We start from the raw sequence: 16,389 nt of genomic DNA on the forward strand, positions 1-16,389 counted from the left end.
TCCCAGCTTCTGCCTTCCCTCCCTGCTATCCCTCTTCCCCCCGCCCCCCCCCTTCCCCCAAAGTTTCACATTTCTCGGAATTTGCAGGGCGCAGATAGGGGCTCCAGGGTCCTCAGAGCCCCAGCTCCTGCTGGCTGGTGCGAGCAGGCACAGTCGGAGATGGGGGTTGGGGGAGGGGTGATGGGGAGGGTGGAGAGGGGTGAGGTATCCCCCAGGGGCTGAAGGCTGTCCGCCCCGCGCTGCAGGAACCCCGCCCCGGCCCACACCCCCAGCTGCTCCAGGCCCCGCGGGGCCGGCGGGCGGGCGGGCGGGGGGCGTTCACACGGAGCTCCTGCGCTTCATGAGGCCCCGGAAGGTGGACAGGCTGTGCAGGCCGGTGGACACGGAGCTGATGGCGGAGCGCTGGGCCCCGCTGCACAGGCAGCGGTGCGAGGGCGTGTCGCTGTAGCGGCCGCCCCCTCCCGGCGACGAGTGGCTCTGCTCCACGCACGTGTCGGACGTGGAGAGGTCCCGCGGGATGATCATGGGGATGGAGTACTGCAGCTTCTCGCGGCTCTTGTACCAGAGGCAGGAGCACATGGACTGGAAGTGCAGCACCTCGGCGTACACGTTGCGGAAGCCGCCGCCGCCGCCGCCTCCGGCCCCCGCCCCCGCCGCCACGGCGGAGGAGGAGGCGGTGTCGGTGGTGTGCACGCTGCCGCCCGCGCCCCCGCCGCCGCCGCCGCCGCCGCCGCCGCCGCCCAGGCTCCCGCCCGCCAGGCCGTTGCGCGTGAGCAGCGCGCGGTGCTCGGCGTCGCGCTTCTCGTCCTCGGCGTTCATGGTCATGAAGCGCAGCACCACGAGGTTGAGGAAGGCGCCGATGACCGTGAGGCCCGTGAGGATGTAGACGAAGCTGAAGGCCACGTACTGCGGCTGCGTCTGCAGCGCCTGGTCCTTCTGCAGCGCCACGTAGTCGCCGAAGCCGATGGTGGTGAGCGTGATGAAGCAGTAGTAGTAGGCCTGGAAGAAGGTCCAGTGCTCGTAGTAGGAGAAGGCGGCCGCGCCGATGCACAGCGTGCTGATGCAGGAGAAGAAGCCGATGAGCACCATGTTGGCCATGGACACGTCGGCGCGCCGCATGCCCAGGCCCCGCTTGGCGCGGTGCAGCAGGAACTTCACGAACGTGTTGATGCGCTCGCCCAGGCTCTGGAACATGACCAGCGTGAGCGGGATGCCCAGCAGCGCGTAGAACATGCAGAACACCTTGCCGCCGTCCGTGCTGGGCGCCGCGTGGCCATAGCCTGGGGGTGGGGGGGAGTGGGAGAGAGAGAAACAGTGGAAAAAAGAGAGAAAGCAAGCTCTAGGAGCTGCAGATGCCAGACACCTGCCCCCTGCCCCTTGCCCCCTGCCTCCCGCCCCCTCCTCTCCTCTGCCCTGCCTACACCTGCCCCGCCTTGGCGAGGCCAGCAGTGAAGGAAGCTTTCCTCTGAGCCAGCCATCAAGTGGCTTTAAAAATATATTTTATTGATTTTTTACAGAGAGGAAGAGAGAGAGAGAGTTAGAAGAGTTAGAAGCATCGCTGAGAGAGAATCATCGATTAGCTGCCTCTTGCCCCCCCCCCCCCCCCCCCCCCCCCCACTGAGGATGTGCCCGCAACCAAGGTACATGCCTTGACAGGAATCAAACCTGGAACCTTTCAGTCCGCAGGCCGAGGCTCTATCCACTGAGCCAAACCGGTTTTGGCCATCAAGTGGCTTTAAGTCACGAGTTCAGCCCGGAGCCCTGGAGGGGATAGGACCCTGGATGGGAACGCAGAATTACCCAGGCACAAGCGCTGGCCCTGTCACCGGGGGCTGCATGGCCTTGGGCAAAGTCCCCCCCCCCCCCCCCCCCCCCCCCTTGCTGAACATGTTTCCTCATTTGTAAAATGAAATCTATGGGTCCTGGCTCTGCTTCCTTCCCTGGGCTAAGATATAAATTGCTTTGTTAATGAAGTTATTATAATAAAAAATAATGGGGCAGGCTTTCCAATTTTTCCTCCTTTCAAAGCCTTATCACAACGTAACCAAATGTTGCCTCTTCCGTGCAGTTGTTCTGGATTCTCCCCAGTGGGAAGTGACCTCTGCTTCGAGGGCCACAGGACGTTCGGCTCTGACCTCCAGGGCCAATGTTACCAGCGCCCCCTGACCCGTCCCCCAGGGTCAGCAACTACACTGACTCAGTTAAACGCTAGCTGAGGGTGCAGGGTACGCACTGCTGGCCCTTGTCCTGTTTCTCTCTCGTTCATGCCCACAGCACCTTTGGTGAGGCAGGGCAGGATACGGGGTGCTTTGGTGCATGATCTGAATTCAAATCTTTATTCTCCCATGGACTGTGTGTGTGTGTGTGTGTGTGTGTGATTTTAAACCTCTCGGAGCCTTAGTTTCCATATCTGTAAAATGGGGCTGATGAGCAGGGCATTTGGGGGTGAAATAAGTGAGAAAATGTGTTTAAGGCACTGAGCCTAGAGCCTGGTATGTATCAAGAACAGCTCACTGTGATGAGTAACGAATGGAGTGCCAGGCTGTCCTCACCTTCCCCCTGGGCTGGGGGTTAGCACAGGTCCAATGGGCCTCTGTCAGCCCGAGGCCATTTGTCTTCCAGCTCAGGGAGGTCTGGGGACAGCCGCTTGGGGTATGTGAGGCTGAGGGCTACCCTCAGAACGGGGTCCCCTGCCTCCCTGACCCTGGCATCTAGCTGGTGACTGTGTCACCCTTTGCCAGGGGCCTGGACAGCCGAGATGGTGCGCCCCCATGCCTGGCCTGTCCGCGTCTCAGCTGAGTGAGAACAGATTGTGCCCGCCAGCTCGGCCATGGCAGCCAGATCACAACTCACCTCGACAGCTGGGCAGGCCCCGCGCCAGAGCTGCTTCTCACCCTGTCCTTCCCTGTCCAGCAGGCCGGTACCACCCAGGGCGTGGGGGAGGGCATGGCGCTGTGGATGGGCTGCATCGGGGCTGGGCAGTGTGGGCCCAGCCCCGGCTTGACCACAGGCTGGCTGTGTGACCGCGGGCAAATCCACCCCCTCTCTGGACCTCTCTTACCCTTCTGCACTCTGGGGCCTGAGCTACAGCTGTTAGTCCCTGCCTGCCCTGGCCGCCTGGCAGAGCTGACTTCAGGGGGAAAGGAGAGACTGGCTGTGAAAGCACTTGGACCCTGGGGCGTTTGCCACAGCAGCAGCAGCCAGGGGGAGGGGGGTTCCTTGAGGTGGGGGCGGGCTCCGTGGGGCCAGGCAGCCCTATCCCTCCATCAGGGAGAAGGCCCTGTCTGGCCGCCACCAGCACCTCCCCCTGTGTTTGTTCATAGGCTGTGATTTCTCCTGGTCCACCAGCCCTTAGGAAGGCCCAGCGCCCGCCCGCCTGGCAGCCACAAAGTCCCCAGCTTCAGGAGAAGGGCTCTCCCCCATCTGAATACAGCCCACGACCCAGCAGACACGACGGCACCTCCCGCCCGCATCTCACACCGTTCTCCTTCCTGCCTCTCCCTGTCCCATCCCGAGTGCCCTGTCTCCCAGCCCAGAGGACAGCGCCTTTCCCTGCCCGCCTCCCGTTGGACGGAGTGGTTTTCAGAGCAGGTGGCACATCCAGGCTGAACCAAGGCTCTTACCAGGCTGGAGCCTCAGGCCTCGCTGCAGCCACGGTCCTGTCCAGGGTGGCCCCAGCCTCACCTTGGGGGTCAGCGGCCCTCAGGGCCCCCCTCGCTTCCCACCACAGCCTGAGGCTGCAGGTCCTATCTTTCAGGTACATTTTAAACTCTAATTCTCAAAAGCTTCCTATAAGGTCATGAGTATGACTACCTCCATTTGACGGAGCAATTAAGGCTTTCGAGTTGGCCAAGGCCACTAGGACTTTCTGACTCATCACTCACTCCAGTGCCTCGGAGCCAATTCGTCACCCAGGAAGGTGACGGGGATGGGAAGCCGGGGCCCTGAGAGGGCAGTGCTCCCCTCGGTGCCTCTGCCCCGGGCAGTGCCCGAGCCGGACACGGCAGAAACAGCACCAGGAGCGTGATGCCTAGAGAATCTACTAGTCCTGGGCTTCCCCATGTGTCAGGCCCAGGGTCAGCATGCCTCTGCCCCTTTGGCTGGTCCACTGTCGCTGGGTGAAAGGCCCAGGGAGCTGTGAGGACCTGCTGACGTGGGCTCCACTTGGAGGGGTGCCCGCTGGGGTGGAGCCACTCCCAGGGGACCCTGGGAGGTCTGGGAAGTGAATGGGAGTTTGGCAAGGCTTGTCTGCCTGCCAGCAGGCCCGCTGCCTGCCTGGTCCTTGCCCGCATCAGATTGGGGCTTACAGCGGGGAGAGGGACAAACAGTAGTGCCCACCTTCTCCCTCCTGTCCAGCCCTGCGTCCCTGGAGAGGGGCTCCCTCTGTCCTTGTGCGTCACTGATACACACAGAGGCTGCCCCCTGGGGCTCATTGTCTGAGGACCCTCCTTCATCGAATCCAGTGGACTGACCAGCCAGAACCCGGGCACCAACCATAAGACTCTGGCCGCTGTCTCCCAGAGCGCTAACCTGCTGTCCCCGCCCCTTGCCTTCCAGCCACCGGCCTGAGTCCACCATTGACTTAAGGTGCTAAAGGCCAGAGAGGCCCTTAGCAATCAGCTAGCTCAGCCCTTAGAGTGTACAGATGGGGAAATGAAGGCCAGAGAGGAAACACGACCTTCTCAAGGTCGTGCAGCCGGTGAATGGCAGAGCCAGGACTATAATCCAGGATGCTCAGTTCTAACCTCAATGCTCGGTCCTCTGCCCCCTGGCTCAGTGTGACCAGGGTTGACCCATTCATTCAACCAGGTCCAGCAGGTCCTGCGTGGGAGCAATTCAGCTAAGCAGTGAACGGAGCTGGAGGCATGGGATTCACCTGAGGAAGCCAGGTGGCTGGACCAAAAAAATAATCATGTGGCTGGACATCAATATTAATGATGAATACCATTACAGTTCTTCTGTTTTCCTCCCGGCATCACCGAGGAGCGCAGAGATTGGCTGAAGCTCTGCCTTCCAGGGAGATGCAGAGGGTTGGGGTCCGGCGTGCCCCTGAGTGGACTTTCTCTCCCTGTGGCCTGTTTCCTTCCGGTCAAAGCACAAATGACCAGTCTGAGCCTTGGTAATGGCCGTGGTTGAACTGGGCTCAGCTGCCTGCTCTCCATCGACCTCATATGCCTGCCAGCCTGAGTGCCTGACCTGTACCCCTAGTCTAGCTGGCCACAGAGCCAGAACGCTGGCCACAGCCTCGGGTGGAGGGAAGAGACCCGGGGATCTGACTTGACCCTGACCACAGCTAGCTTTGTGTCTTGGGCAAGTCCTTTTCCTTCTCTGGGCCTCAATTTCCCTCATCTGTGACCTGGAAGGATAGGGCAAGAGAAAAGGTTTCCACCGTTTTTCCTCACTCTGGGTCCATTTTATTATTTTTTCTGTTCCCTCAGAGTGCAATTTTCGAAAGATTTTATTTATGAAGTATTATACAATGTGTTGATCAGTGCAGTGTAGCTGCTACACAACACCAGGCACTGAATAAATGTGACAGCGATAATTATTTTCCCATCAAAATGAATTAAGGACACACCTGCCAATCAAAACTTCTGATTAGCCTGGGATAACTGATTTTATGAGTCTGAATCAAGTTATTGTTACCCTTTTGAAATACTGAAAATAGGCATTTCTGTTTTCTGCAGGGGATCTCTGCAGTTTAGTGGCGTAGATGAGAGCACAGCCTTTGGAGCCAAACAGCTTTCAAGTTTGGCCAAGTGCCTCAGTTTCCACATCTGTAAAATGGGAACAGTGGGTGGACTTACCTCATAGAACTGCTGTGGGGCTTTGATGAGTGAGTAGACTTAAAATGCTTGGGATCCTGGGATCAATAAATACGGATCGCTAGTATGAATAGTTTCGGGGACCATCAAGATTAGATGGTTTTTAAAGTTCCTTTCAGCATCAACATTCTATGATCAGTATTTCCCAAAGTTAATTTCCTGAGATACAGTCCCATGGTCTGCAAATAATGGTTGGGTGGGAAGTGTTGTTTGGTTAAATCCAATGGGCAGAAGGCTGAACGTAACAGAAACTGCAGTCATTTCATTTGTGTCGGCTGCATCAGAGCGCACACATGTTAACATGCAAGGTCAGGCATGTTAACACGTGTGGTACATTTTCCCATTTGTTTGACTACTTTTCTGACAGGGCACATTGCTGGACAAGGGTTCCCTAGAGCACGGTTTGGGAAACTCTCCTCCGTAGCCTCAAGAACTTGAAGGCCCTTCTTCTAGGACTCTGATTCTCTGGTGTCCCTTCTCTGGTGGGCTCGGTCCTTCTCCAGGTGAGGAACACAGAGCCCCTGGCAATGCCTGGTGGGGCCTGTTTCCTGGTTCCCAAACACCTACTTATCTAATGTAAACACGGGCACCTGACGGCTATGTTTGCCCTGAGGGAAGATGGATGGGGAAGCTGTGCCTGAGGTGCTCAAAGGCTGATGCAGAGCTAGACTTGGGGAAGGGCCTGACCCCAGGGTGCTGCCTGGGCCTGGGGGGACCCTGGAGAGGAGTAGGGGCTCCAGGGAGACTGAGGCACCTCCAGGGCTGGCTGTAAGACACAGCTGCCCCAGCGAGGGGCTGGGCCTGAGCCTGAGCACCATCTGGGAAAGACCTACCAAGGACCCCCCTGCTCTGGGATGGCAGCGGTGTGGAGCCAGGAAGCGACACTGGGGGCTTGAAGGGGCCTAACGGGTGTTAAAGGAGACGAGGCAGAGGCAGCTGGTAGCAGTGCAGGGCCCTCAGGGGGGACGGAGGAGGCTGCCCTGCTTGGCGGACTTGGGGAGAAGTGCAGGCCTTCTCTATCCTTTAGATTCCAGCCCAGACACCATCTCTTCCAAGAACCTTCGGGGACCCTTTCCGGAGCTGGAGGGGCCTCTCTGCCTGCTCTCTGCCTCCCCTGGCACGTGTGCATGCAAGTTTGCAGAGTTCTGCGGGGCTCTGAGCTCCTGGAGGGTCGGCAAGTCACCTCAGGGCCACGCACAGGCCTGGTGGGAGCAGCTGCTCAACCTGGACAGACCTGAGGCCTGGGATGTGGATGGGAGGAACCTCCCCAAGGCACCCGGCAGGGGGAGGGGCGGCAGCCTTGGCGCAGGGCCTTGAGTGACTCATATCCCCTGCCCTCCCCATGGCCCCGGGCCCCTGCAAAAGGAGGTCAGCCTCAGTGCCCCGGTTGGAACCTCCCACCCCCCACCCGCATGCCCAGGCCTGTGGTAGGCCTGGGAAACCACCAGGGCCTCATGGACCTGGGTGGGGGGAGGAGCGGGTGTGCAGAGCTGGGTCTGGAGTTTGTCCCCTCCGGGCCAGAGCTCCTTGGAAGGACAGCTCTGAAGCACAGCACCCTTCCTCCCTCTCCCCTGCCCCTTTCTAAGGCCTCTCTTCCCATCTTCCCAGCTACTCTCTCATCTCCTCCCCACGCCCCACGCCCCGACCCCAAGCTCATTCTCTCCCGACCCCTGGTTTCCTCCCAGACTTTCCAGTGTAGGTCCACCGCTCTCTCTTCTCTCTCTCTACCATCCACAGGTGCGCCTGTTACTCTAATTCAGGGTCCAGAATGTAGAGCAGCCTTCATCACTCCCATCCCCCACACTCCCCAGGCCCACAGGATTAGGGGGAGCAGAGGGGGAGGGTGCTGGTGTCATGGAAAATCCCTGCGGCAGCCAAGGTCAGTGTTTGCAGACACAGCCTGGCCCGGAGCCAGGCCTGCCTCTCTGGCCAGCTCCCTCAGGCCTATCCCAGAGACTGGCTTTGCACAGGGGCCCTCAGAGGCACCCTGGGGCTGCTCTGGGTGCCTGAGGCCAGGGGCTGCAGGGGCGATCGGTTCTGGAGTGTGGGAGACTGTGTAGTTAAACGTGCTCATTTTATAGGTGGGTAAACTGAGGCCCGGAATGGGGCAGGGACTAGCCCTAGGTCAAGGTGAGTCAGTGACAGAGCCAGGCCTGGAATCCAGGCCCTCCGTCCTAGCGCTGTCCGCTCTACAGAGAGGGGGGTGGGGAGGGGGGAGGCGGCAATCCTAAAGGCTGTTCTCATAGGAAAAGGAATAGTGACGCATCCAGGAGGTCAAGGACCAGCTTGAGGCTGGCGACGGGGCCATAGCAAGTCAGTGGACCCAGATGATGAAGCCACGGTCCTGACCTCGAAACACTTTCTGTCCCTGAGAGAGTCAGATGAGACATCTCCGTGGAAGCACTTTGAGAACCCAAAGCCCTGAGCAGAGAAGAGGTTATTATAACACACATTACACAAACGCACCGCCACAGCGGGAAATGTTTCAGGAAGAATTTAAGGCAGGGGCTGAAGGAGGGCCAGCGGTGGAGAACTTCGGTTGGGGTATCAGGAAGGGCTTCTCGGAGGAGGTGGTCTTTGAAAGATGGGCGGGGAACACAGAGTTCTTCGGATAGAGGGGAGCTGCCGGAGCAAAGACACAATGCTAGGAAGACACGTGGCGTGTTAGGGGCAGACAAGATACAGCCGTCTGAGGCTGGTGGGCATTCTCACAGCTGGGGGGTGGAGGGGATCAACACACAGTCTCAGACAGGTAGCATCAAGAGCCTCCGAGTGCCTGCTGGACCTGCGATGCCACTTCTAGGAATGTCTGCTCAGAAAATAACCAGAGCGTGGAACAAGGATTTATGAGCAAGGATGTTTATAGCAGTATTTTCATTGTGAAAAATGGTAAACAGTCCTAATGTTCACCGATAGGGTTTGGTTAAACATATTAAGGCATATTTATGTGCTGGAATATTGTGCAGCCACGAAAGTGCTGTTCTTGAGAAGTCTTTTAATGACATAGAAAACCACCTTAGAATGCTAAACAAAACTGGTAGGATGTAACTCTTTATGCATAATGGGATCTCATGCTGAATATACAAATATTAAAAAAAAAGTATACACACACACATACACGCACACTCACTCAGAAAGAGAAACTGGAAGGAAATATACTAAAAAGCTCATAGAGTTTATCTTTAAAGTATGGGCTCATGATTAATTTTTAAAATATATTATATTGAGTTTTTACAGAGAGGAAAAGGATAGAGAGTTGGAAACATCGATAAGCTGCCTCCTGAACACCCTTTACTGAGGATGTGCCCGAAACCAAGGTACATACCCTTGACTGGAATCAAACCTGGGACCCTTCAGTATGCAGGCCAATGCTCTATCTACTGAGCCAAACCAGTTAGGGCTTACAATTACTTAAAAAAAAAAATGTTTTTATTGATTCCAGAGAAAGAGGAAGGGAGAGGGAGAGAGAGAGAAACATGGATGCGAGAAACATCCTGCACACATCCTACTAGGAATCTAGCCCCCCACCTACGCATGTGTCCTGACCAAGAATCGAACCAGCGACCTCTTGGTGCATGGGACATTGCTCAACCAACTGAGCCACACCGACCAGGGCTCATGATTAATTTTAATTTTCTTTTATATATTTAATATTCTCCATAAAACTCTATTACTTTTATAATAAGAAAGTAATGACTATTAGAAACCTAACAACAGAAATTCTGGTTTCCTTGGAGCGGAAAGTTCACGGGTAGTGAAGGTTGATAAGGTGGGCAAGGGCTTTGAAGAGTAGGTACGGGGATTCAGACCTTGAGTAGGGAATGGACATGTCAGAGAGATGATTTGTCCTGCATCCCTGTGTGGGGCTATGAGAGATGGGGAGAGGATGATTCACTAGGAGGCCTCTGCATCGTCCATTGTCAAGTGCTCAGCAGTGCACTGAGTACAGGAGAAGAGAGGGGAGGGAAAGGAGAGAGGCAGAGGAGAGGGAAAAGGGAGGAGAGGGGAGGAAAGGGGAGGGGAAGGGAAGGAATGGAGGGAGGGAAGGGGAGTGAGGAAAGAACAGACTAAACAATGTGTGAGATGCTCTTGTATGTGTGGGTTTGAACTGTAACCCCCATGAAGGAGGAGATTTTTGTCTCTTTTGTTACCACTCTATTCCTCACACCTAGAAGAGTATGTGGCATGTAGCTGGCATTTAATAAATCTTGGTTGCTGAATGAGCGAACTAGGAAGGGGAGGCATCCAAGGTGATCCTGCGGATTGAAAGGGGTGGAGGTAGGGATGATGGACAGAGCGTGAGGCCCAGAGTGGGCAGTGTCACAGAACACGGCCAATCTGGGGCCTGTGGGGTCTGTTCCAGGCCAGCCATACACCAGGTGGCCACGGCCTAGGCCCGTTGTCTGTCTGCCTCCTTATGAGCAGCTGGGCAGGACATGTGTGAACCCAGAACTTCTAACAGATTGGATCTGGTGGGGCTTTAATTACATGAATGCACCAGGGACAGCCTGGCGTGGAGAAAGGAACTCTACAGCCCGGTTTACAGTGGACCCGGCCATCTGCTGAGATGCCAGTCCTCCTCTGAGCGCTTCTTGACAGCCTGCGACTGTAACTCCAGCATCTGGCTGGCTCAAATCCTACCCGCACACTCGCTGGCTTTTCCAGTTTTCCCGGGGAGCAGAAGCAGGGGCCTGTTGGCATCTCCTTGCCAGTTTCCCCCTAAAGTGTCTGACCTGCTCCCTGTAAGGAGCCATGTTGAGTCATGGGGGCAACAGTGGCCACCCCACAGATCCCTCTTGGCTGCCCTCTGTGTCCTGGAGTGAGTCTGCCCAGAGGCCAGCTTCCTGAAATCTCACCCTTTGGGCAGAGTTACAGGGGTGGGGCCTAGAGGGCCAAGGGAGCACCCAGTCAGGAATCGGAGGCCTGGCCCCCATCCCAGCTTTGCCCCGTCTTGCTGTGTAGGATAGGGGAACTTTTTGTCTATAAAGGACCAGAGAGTAAATATTTTGGGTTTCGCAGTCCATATGGTCTCTGTAATTACTCACCTCTGTTTATGGTACCAAGAAAGCAGCCACAGACAATAGGTAAACGAACGGGAGTGACGGGGCTCCAATAATACTAGTTACAAAAGCAAGTGGTGGGCCAGATTGAGCCCTGGGGCCCTCGTTGGCTGAGCCTGCGGCAGGGCCCGTGTTAAGGCATGCCAGCCCGCTGAGCCTCAATGTTCAGGTTAGGTCAGGAGGCTATTTCTATGGACTAAATTGCTAGCTCCCTGTTTCCGGGACCATGCACCGGCCCAGGAGAGAGTGGGGAGTTCTGAGCAGGAATTGGTGTCCACAGCTCTCTGGAGGCCACAGCTGCCTTTTTGCATTTCTGGACACGGTTCATGTTTTGTGGCTCCGCCTCCAGCCTTCTACGTCTTCATCAAAGCCCATCTCAAAAGTCACCCCCTCTGTGAAGCCTTCCTTGATTCCCCCTCATCTAAACAAATCAGTGCTCCTAGAGCCCCTTGTTCACCACTTACCATGCTTCAAACACCCTCCATTCAACCAGCAGACTTACTATGTGCAGTGCTCTACGTTCTAGAATAATAGTAACAATGCCTGTCTTCAGGGCTTTGTCTTTTTTTTTTTTTTTTTTTTTTTTTTTAATATATTTTATTGATTTTGTACAGAGAGGAAGGGAGAGATAGTTAGAAACATCGATGAGTCATCAATCAGCTGCCTCTTGCACATCCCCTACTGGGGATATGCCCGCAACCAAGGTACATGCTCTTGACCGGAATCGAACCCAGGACACTTCAGTCCCCAAGCCGACGCTCTATCCATTGAGCCAAACTGGTCCCGGCAGGGCTTTGTCTTTTACAGGCAAGTTCTATCCATCCTACTGTCTGAACTCACACAGCAATCCTGTGGAAGAGGTGGTGTTGTTATTCCCATTCCACAGATGTGGACACTGAGGCCCAGGGACATACAGTGCTTCATCTCAAGCCATAATGCTAGAACCAAACCTTGAAATCCACTGGACTCTTCCACAGGATGGAAGTCAGAAGACCTGGGTTCTAGCTTTGCCATGTGATTGCAGGCCAGACCCTGTCCTTGGCTGGGCCTGGAGTGCCTTCTCTGGGAAATGGAGAGGCTGGAGGAGATATTCTTGGGGCCCTGCAACGTTCTAAGGTTCTAGGCGCTCAGAGTGGCCATGTTCCCTCCTCCACACACAGTGGAGGAAGCAGACATCTCAGTGGGACTGTTGGTCTGCAGAGCAACGGCACTGAGCCTTTGGTACATGCTGCTGGGGCCCACGTGTCTGTGGAGCTGTCCCAGTTGGCACGGAGCAGATGCTGTGGATGGGGTGAGAACCCAAGGGCTGTCCCGGCAAAGGAGGGCGGAGGGGGCGGGAGCAGGCCTAGTCAGCACGGCTCTGAGTAACATCCCTCCAGCCGAAGCGGAGGGGCAGCCAGAGTCAGCTCTGAAAATCGTGTCTCATCCACGCACTCCTACGCAGACGCCCAGCACAGGACGCCACACGGAGTCAGGAGGAGATGGCTGCACGGCCCTACCTGAGCCTCGCAGGACCAAGCCTTCCAGGAAGCCTTGTCAGTCCTCAGCTTCTCCGTACTGACTGCTGAGCCCTGAGGGGTCCTGACTGCTGAGCTCTGAGGGGTCCTGACCCCACCTCCATCGAGCCCTGGAGACCAGTCTCCTGGGGCTTGGAGTCTTGGCTTCTATTTGCTTTTGCTGCCTTTTCCTCCTTCCTTTTCTCTTCCTCCCCTTCCTCCTCCTCTCCCTCCTTGTCTCATTTTGTCTCCTTACTCTCCCTCTGAGCTCATAGGACAGAGATGGTGCCTTGTACCTTTCAGTAGCTCAGTGCCCGGCCCACAGTAGCCAGTAGGAATGGCGGCGGTGGTTAGGAGGTAGTAACAATAGCAGTAGTAATTGTAGTAAATAAGAAAGCTCGCATTTAGTGAGCATCTATGTGCCAGGCACTGTCCTACGTGATTTTAGTCGCAATATTTCACTTACTTTTCACAAAACCTTTGTGAGCTAGGCATTATTTCCATTTTACTCAGGTGAGAGCCTGAGTCAGGGTACCAGCTCAGGCCTTGTATCATCTAACCTATGTTAGTTGATTAGAGGCTGCATTCTGGATGGCGGGTGCCCTGGTTTTCCAGCTGAGGAGACTGAGCCACGTGGCTGGGTGACTTGGACAAAGTCATACGCCTTTCTAAGTCCTGCTCCTCTTTTTTTTTTTTTTTTTTTTTTTTTTTTTAATATATTTTATTGATTTTTTTTACAGAGAGGAAGAGAGAAGGATAGAGAGTTAGAAACACCGATGAGAGAGAATCATCGACCAGCTGCCTCCTGCACACCCTACTGGGGATGTGCCCACAACCAAGGTACATGCCCTTGACCGGAATCGAACTCGGGACCTTTCAGTCCGCAGACCGATGCTCTATCCACTGAGCCACACCGGTCTCGGCAGTCCTGCTCCTCTTATTCCACTTGCCAGTGGCTTCCAGGGTCTTGCAGACCCAGAGAATGGGGTCCATGGCCCATCTGAGGGAGACCTGCATGAATTGCTCTCAAGGTTGTTCTGGGAAAGTGGAGAGGCAGCTCGTAAGCTGTCTGTCAAAGCAGGTGCTTTCTCCCGCTGTGATCCCTCCTCCTTCCCATTCAGGCCCTTCTCCCCGAGAGGCAGGTCTCCGCCAGCCTGAGCCAGCTCCGAGGAGTTTGAGGGGGCGATGGGGGGCGGGGCGGAGAGGAAGGTGTAGAACTTGGCTAGTCCCCACAGTATCAGCTGAAAAAAATCAGTGAGATGGAAATGGCTTCCTTCTCCCTTAGCTTGTCTTAATTAATTAATTGAGCAAACATTTCTTAAGCACCTACTTCTTTGTGCCAGGAACTTGGCTAAGGGCTGGGAGAGGAAGTAGAGACGAGGATGGCTCAGTCCTGCCCTCTGGGAAAACAGACAAGTCGGTGGACAGGTCAGAGCAGACTGTCCCTTAAGCAAAGCCTAGTCCCAGGACGTGCTGAGCCGCTGCTAGAGGAGCTGGTGGGACTGTGGGCACCCAAACCAGAGGGAGTCTGAGCCGTAGCAATCCTGCCCGTGCCCCTGAGGCTGGGAGCATGCAGGCTCCGCACCTGGTGGCCCTCAAAGATGGCCCTGGACATTTGGAAGCATGGTTTAGGGCCATGGTCGGCAAACTGCGGCTCGCGAGCCACATGTGGCTCTTTGGCCCCTTGGGTGTGGCTCTTCCACAAAATACCACAGCCTGGGCGAGTCTATTTTGAAGAAGTGGTGTTAGAAGATGTTTAAGTTTAAAAAATTTGGCTCTCAAAAGAAACTTCAATCATTGTACTTGCCGACCACTGGTCTGAGTGTCTGCTCCCTTCCTGCCTCTTTGGAGCTGTCCTTGCAACCGCCCCAGTCCTGGGTGGGCCTGCGCCACCCCTTTGTACCATGTGCCCTGGCTCAGGCCATAGCGGATTAGGCCAGGGATGGACTCCTGGTCCAAGAGGACCCAGGATCAGCTGCCCTGAGCCAATCAGGTCGTCTCTCCCAGACACTGTGATCAGAGGCTGAGTGGCCGGTCGGCGCTGGGGAGCTGAGCTGCAGGGTTATAAAGAGTCTGGGCCTAGCCAGGGCCAGGGTGAGCCAGCATCGCATGCATGTCAGAGTTACGAGGGAAGGGATGCCAGAGTGATGGGGACCAGCAGGGACAGGGACGGTGTGGCCGGAGAGAGGGGGAGGGAGAGGCCTGCGCTTCGCACTGCGGGCCCTTGACCCCAGCTGAGTGGTGCTGTTTCCTTTCTGAAGTCTCTTACTCACACTGGTCCAAGGAGGCACTGTGCCCCGGCTGAGCTCTGGCCACTCCCGTTGGAGGGCCCAGGCTGCCAGCACGGCATCTGAGTGAGCAGCACAGCAGAGGCCCTGGCTGGGCTTCAGGGATCCACCCGGACCCTGTGCTCTACAGTGCTCAGGAGCATTCCTGCTGCCCCTTCAGCAGCCCCGGGGAGCCCCTTGGGCCCCGGTGGTCTCCTTGCGACAGGTGGGGACAGTGAGGCCTGGAGACATTGGTGACTCACCCAAGGCTGCAGCTCCAGAGCTGGAAAACCTGGGACTTCTCCCACAGGCTTGCTGCTTCTCCCACAGCCCACACGGCTGCTCCGACCCCCCACCTAAGCACGTAGCTGGGTGGCCTTGGGGTTGGAAATGCAGTGTGTAAAGTGCTTGGTTCAAGACTTGGCATGAGGAGGGTCTCAGAAGTAGGAGCTGTTATTAATTTTATCATTTTCTAAAGCATAGATGGTCCCGGTTCCCTCTGTCCCAAGGTTCCTCTGCGCCTGCGCCCTGCCTCACCTGAGTACTTCCTCATGTCTCGGCTTCCCTGAGCTCCCTCCCTCATCTCTTCTGCCTCCCCAAGGACTGCTCCAGGGCTGCCCTCCTCTGGAATACACCCCCCTGTCCCCAGCTTCATGTGGTGTGGGCCCCTCTCCTGGTATCCACGGTAGATTCCCAGTGGATACAGAGAGCCAGCCTTGCTGGATGGTTTGGTTTGGTTTGATGGGGGAGGCCTGGGAGCTGGCGTGGCCCCTGTGGGCCTCCATCACCTGCTTCCCAACTGTCCTTTCTGGCCATGGCTAGTGGCCCAGGCAGCTCCGGGCTGGCAGGCTGTTTGGCAGCAGATGCCAGGAGAGGTGAAGGAAGCTTTTCTCAGGCCCAGCACCCTCCCCAGGGCTCAGGAGCTTAGAGGGTGGAGGCTGGCCTTGTGCCCAGGAGGAGAAGGACTTCAGCCTGGAGGCAGCTGCCAGGACCTTCTCTCCCTCGGAGCCAGCCTGCAGAGGCGGGGTCCCTCCTCCACGCTCCCTCCAACACCCCCCAGGCCCCCCAGGGGGGCCTCTTGGCGCAACTTCATTCACCATTCCGGGCGGAAGTGCAAGAACCAGATGCACGATGGGTGGACCCACCCAGGGGAGCAGGAAAGCCTGTGCCTCCGTGAAGGGAGAGAAACCCCCTCAGGACCTGGCCTCTGGGCCCTGCTGTTCCTTCAAGTTCTATGCCATCCCTCTGGGCCCTGCTGTTCCTTCAAGTTCTACGCCATCAGGGACCTCCAAAGCCACCACGTCCAGCCCCTCCCCCGCTCGGCCCACTGGTCCTGAGAGACTTCTCAGAGGCCACGATTCCGCCACTCTCCATGGAAACACGCTCCCCTCAGCCCTGCCCCGTCTGTTGGTGATGCTCCTTAGGCAGAGAGACATGACCAAGGCGAAGGCCATTCCTGCGCAGCCTGTCTTCAGTGGAGACAGCAAGCGGCTGTCCCCATCCTTGGGGACACGGCCCTTCACACAGAGCCATGGAGGCCCGCACTCACGCCCTGCCTGCCTCCGGCCGCCTGCCTCCCCCTGGGCGTGTCACCTCTCTTCTGGCCTCTGGCCCTGCCGCCTTTCCAATGACCTTGCCGCCGGACCCACCTTCCGTCCGCACCGGTGCACAGCCCAGGCTGGGCCGCCAGGCTGGCGGGCCGGGTATAAATGGAGCATGACTTCATGGCTCCTATGGCTTG

The 16,389-nt window shown here is 56.6% G+C and overlaps 1 protein-coding gene across 1 annotated transcript in view; it reads right to left on the minus strand.

Moving 5' to 3' along the window:
* Positions 1-230: 230 nt before the first annotated feature.
* KCNK3 (potassium two pore domain channel subfamily K member 3) overlaps positions 231-16,389 on the minus strand; it is a 34,509-nt gene continuing 18,350 nt past the window's right edge. The window contains exon 2 of the mRNA XM_036434988.2: positions 231-1,280. Within this exon, the coding sequence (XP_036290881.1) occupies positions 319-1,280 (962 nt within the window). The 3' untranslated portion in view covers positions 231-318. The remainder of the gene's footprint in view (positions 1,281-16,389) is intronic.

The sequence above is a fragment of the Pipistrellus kuhlii genome, unplaced genomic scaffold (genome assembly GCF_014108245.1).
Source record: "Pipistrellus kuhlii isolate mPipKuh1 unplaced genomic scaffold, mPipKuh1.p scaffold_m20_p_13, whole genome shotgun sequence".
Lineage (NCBI taxonomy): Eukaryota > Metazoa > Chordata > Mammalia > Chiroptera > Vespertilionidae > Pipistrellus > Pipistrellus kuhlii.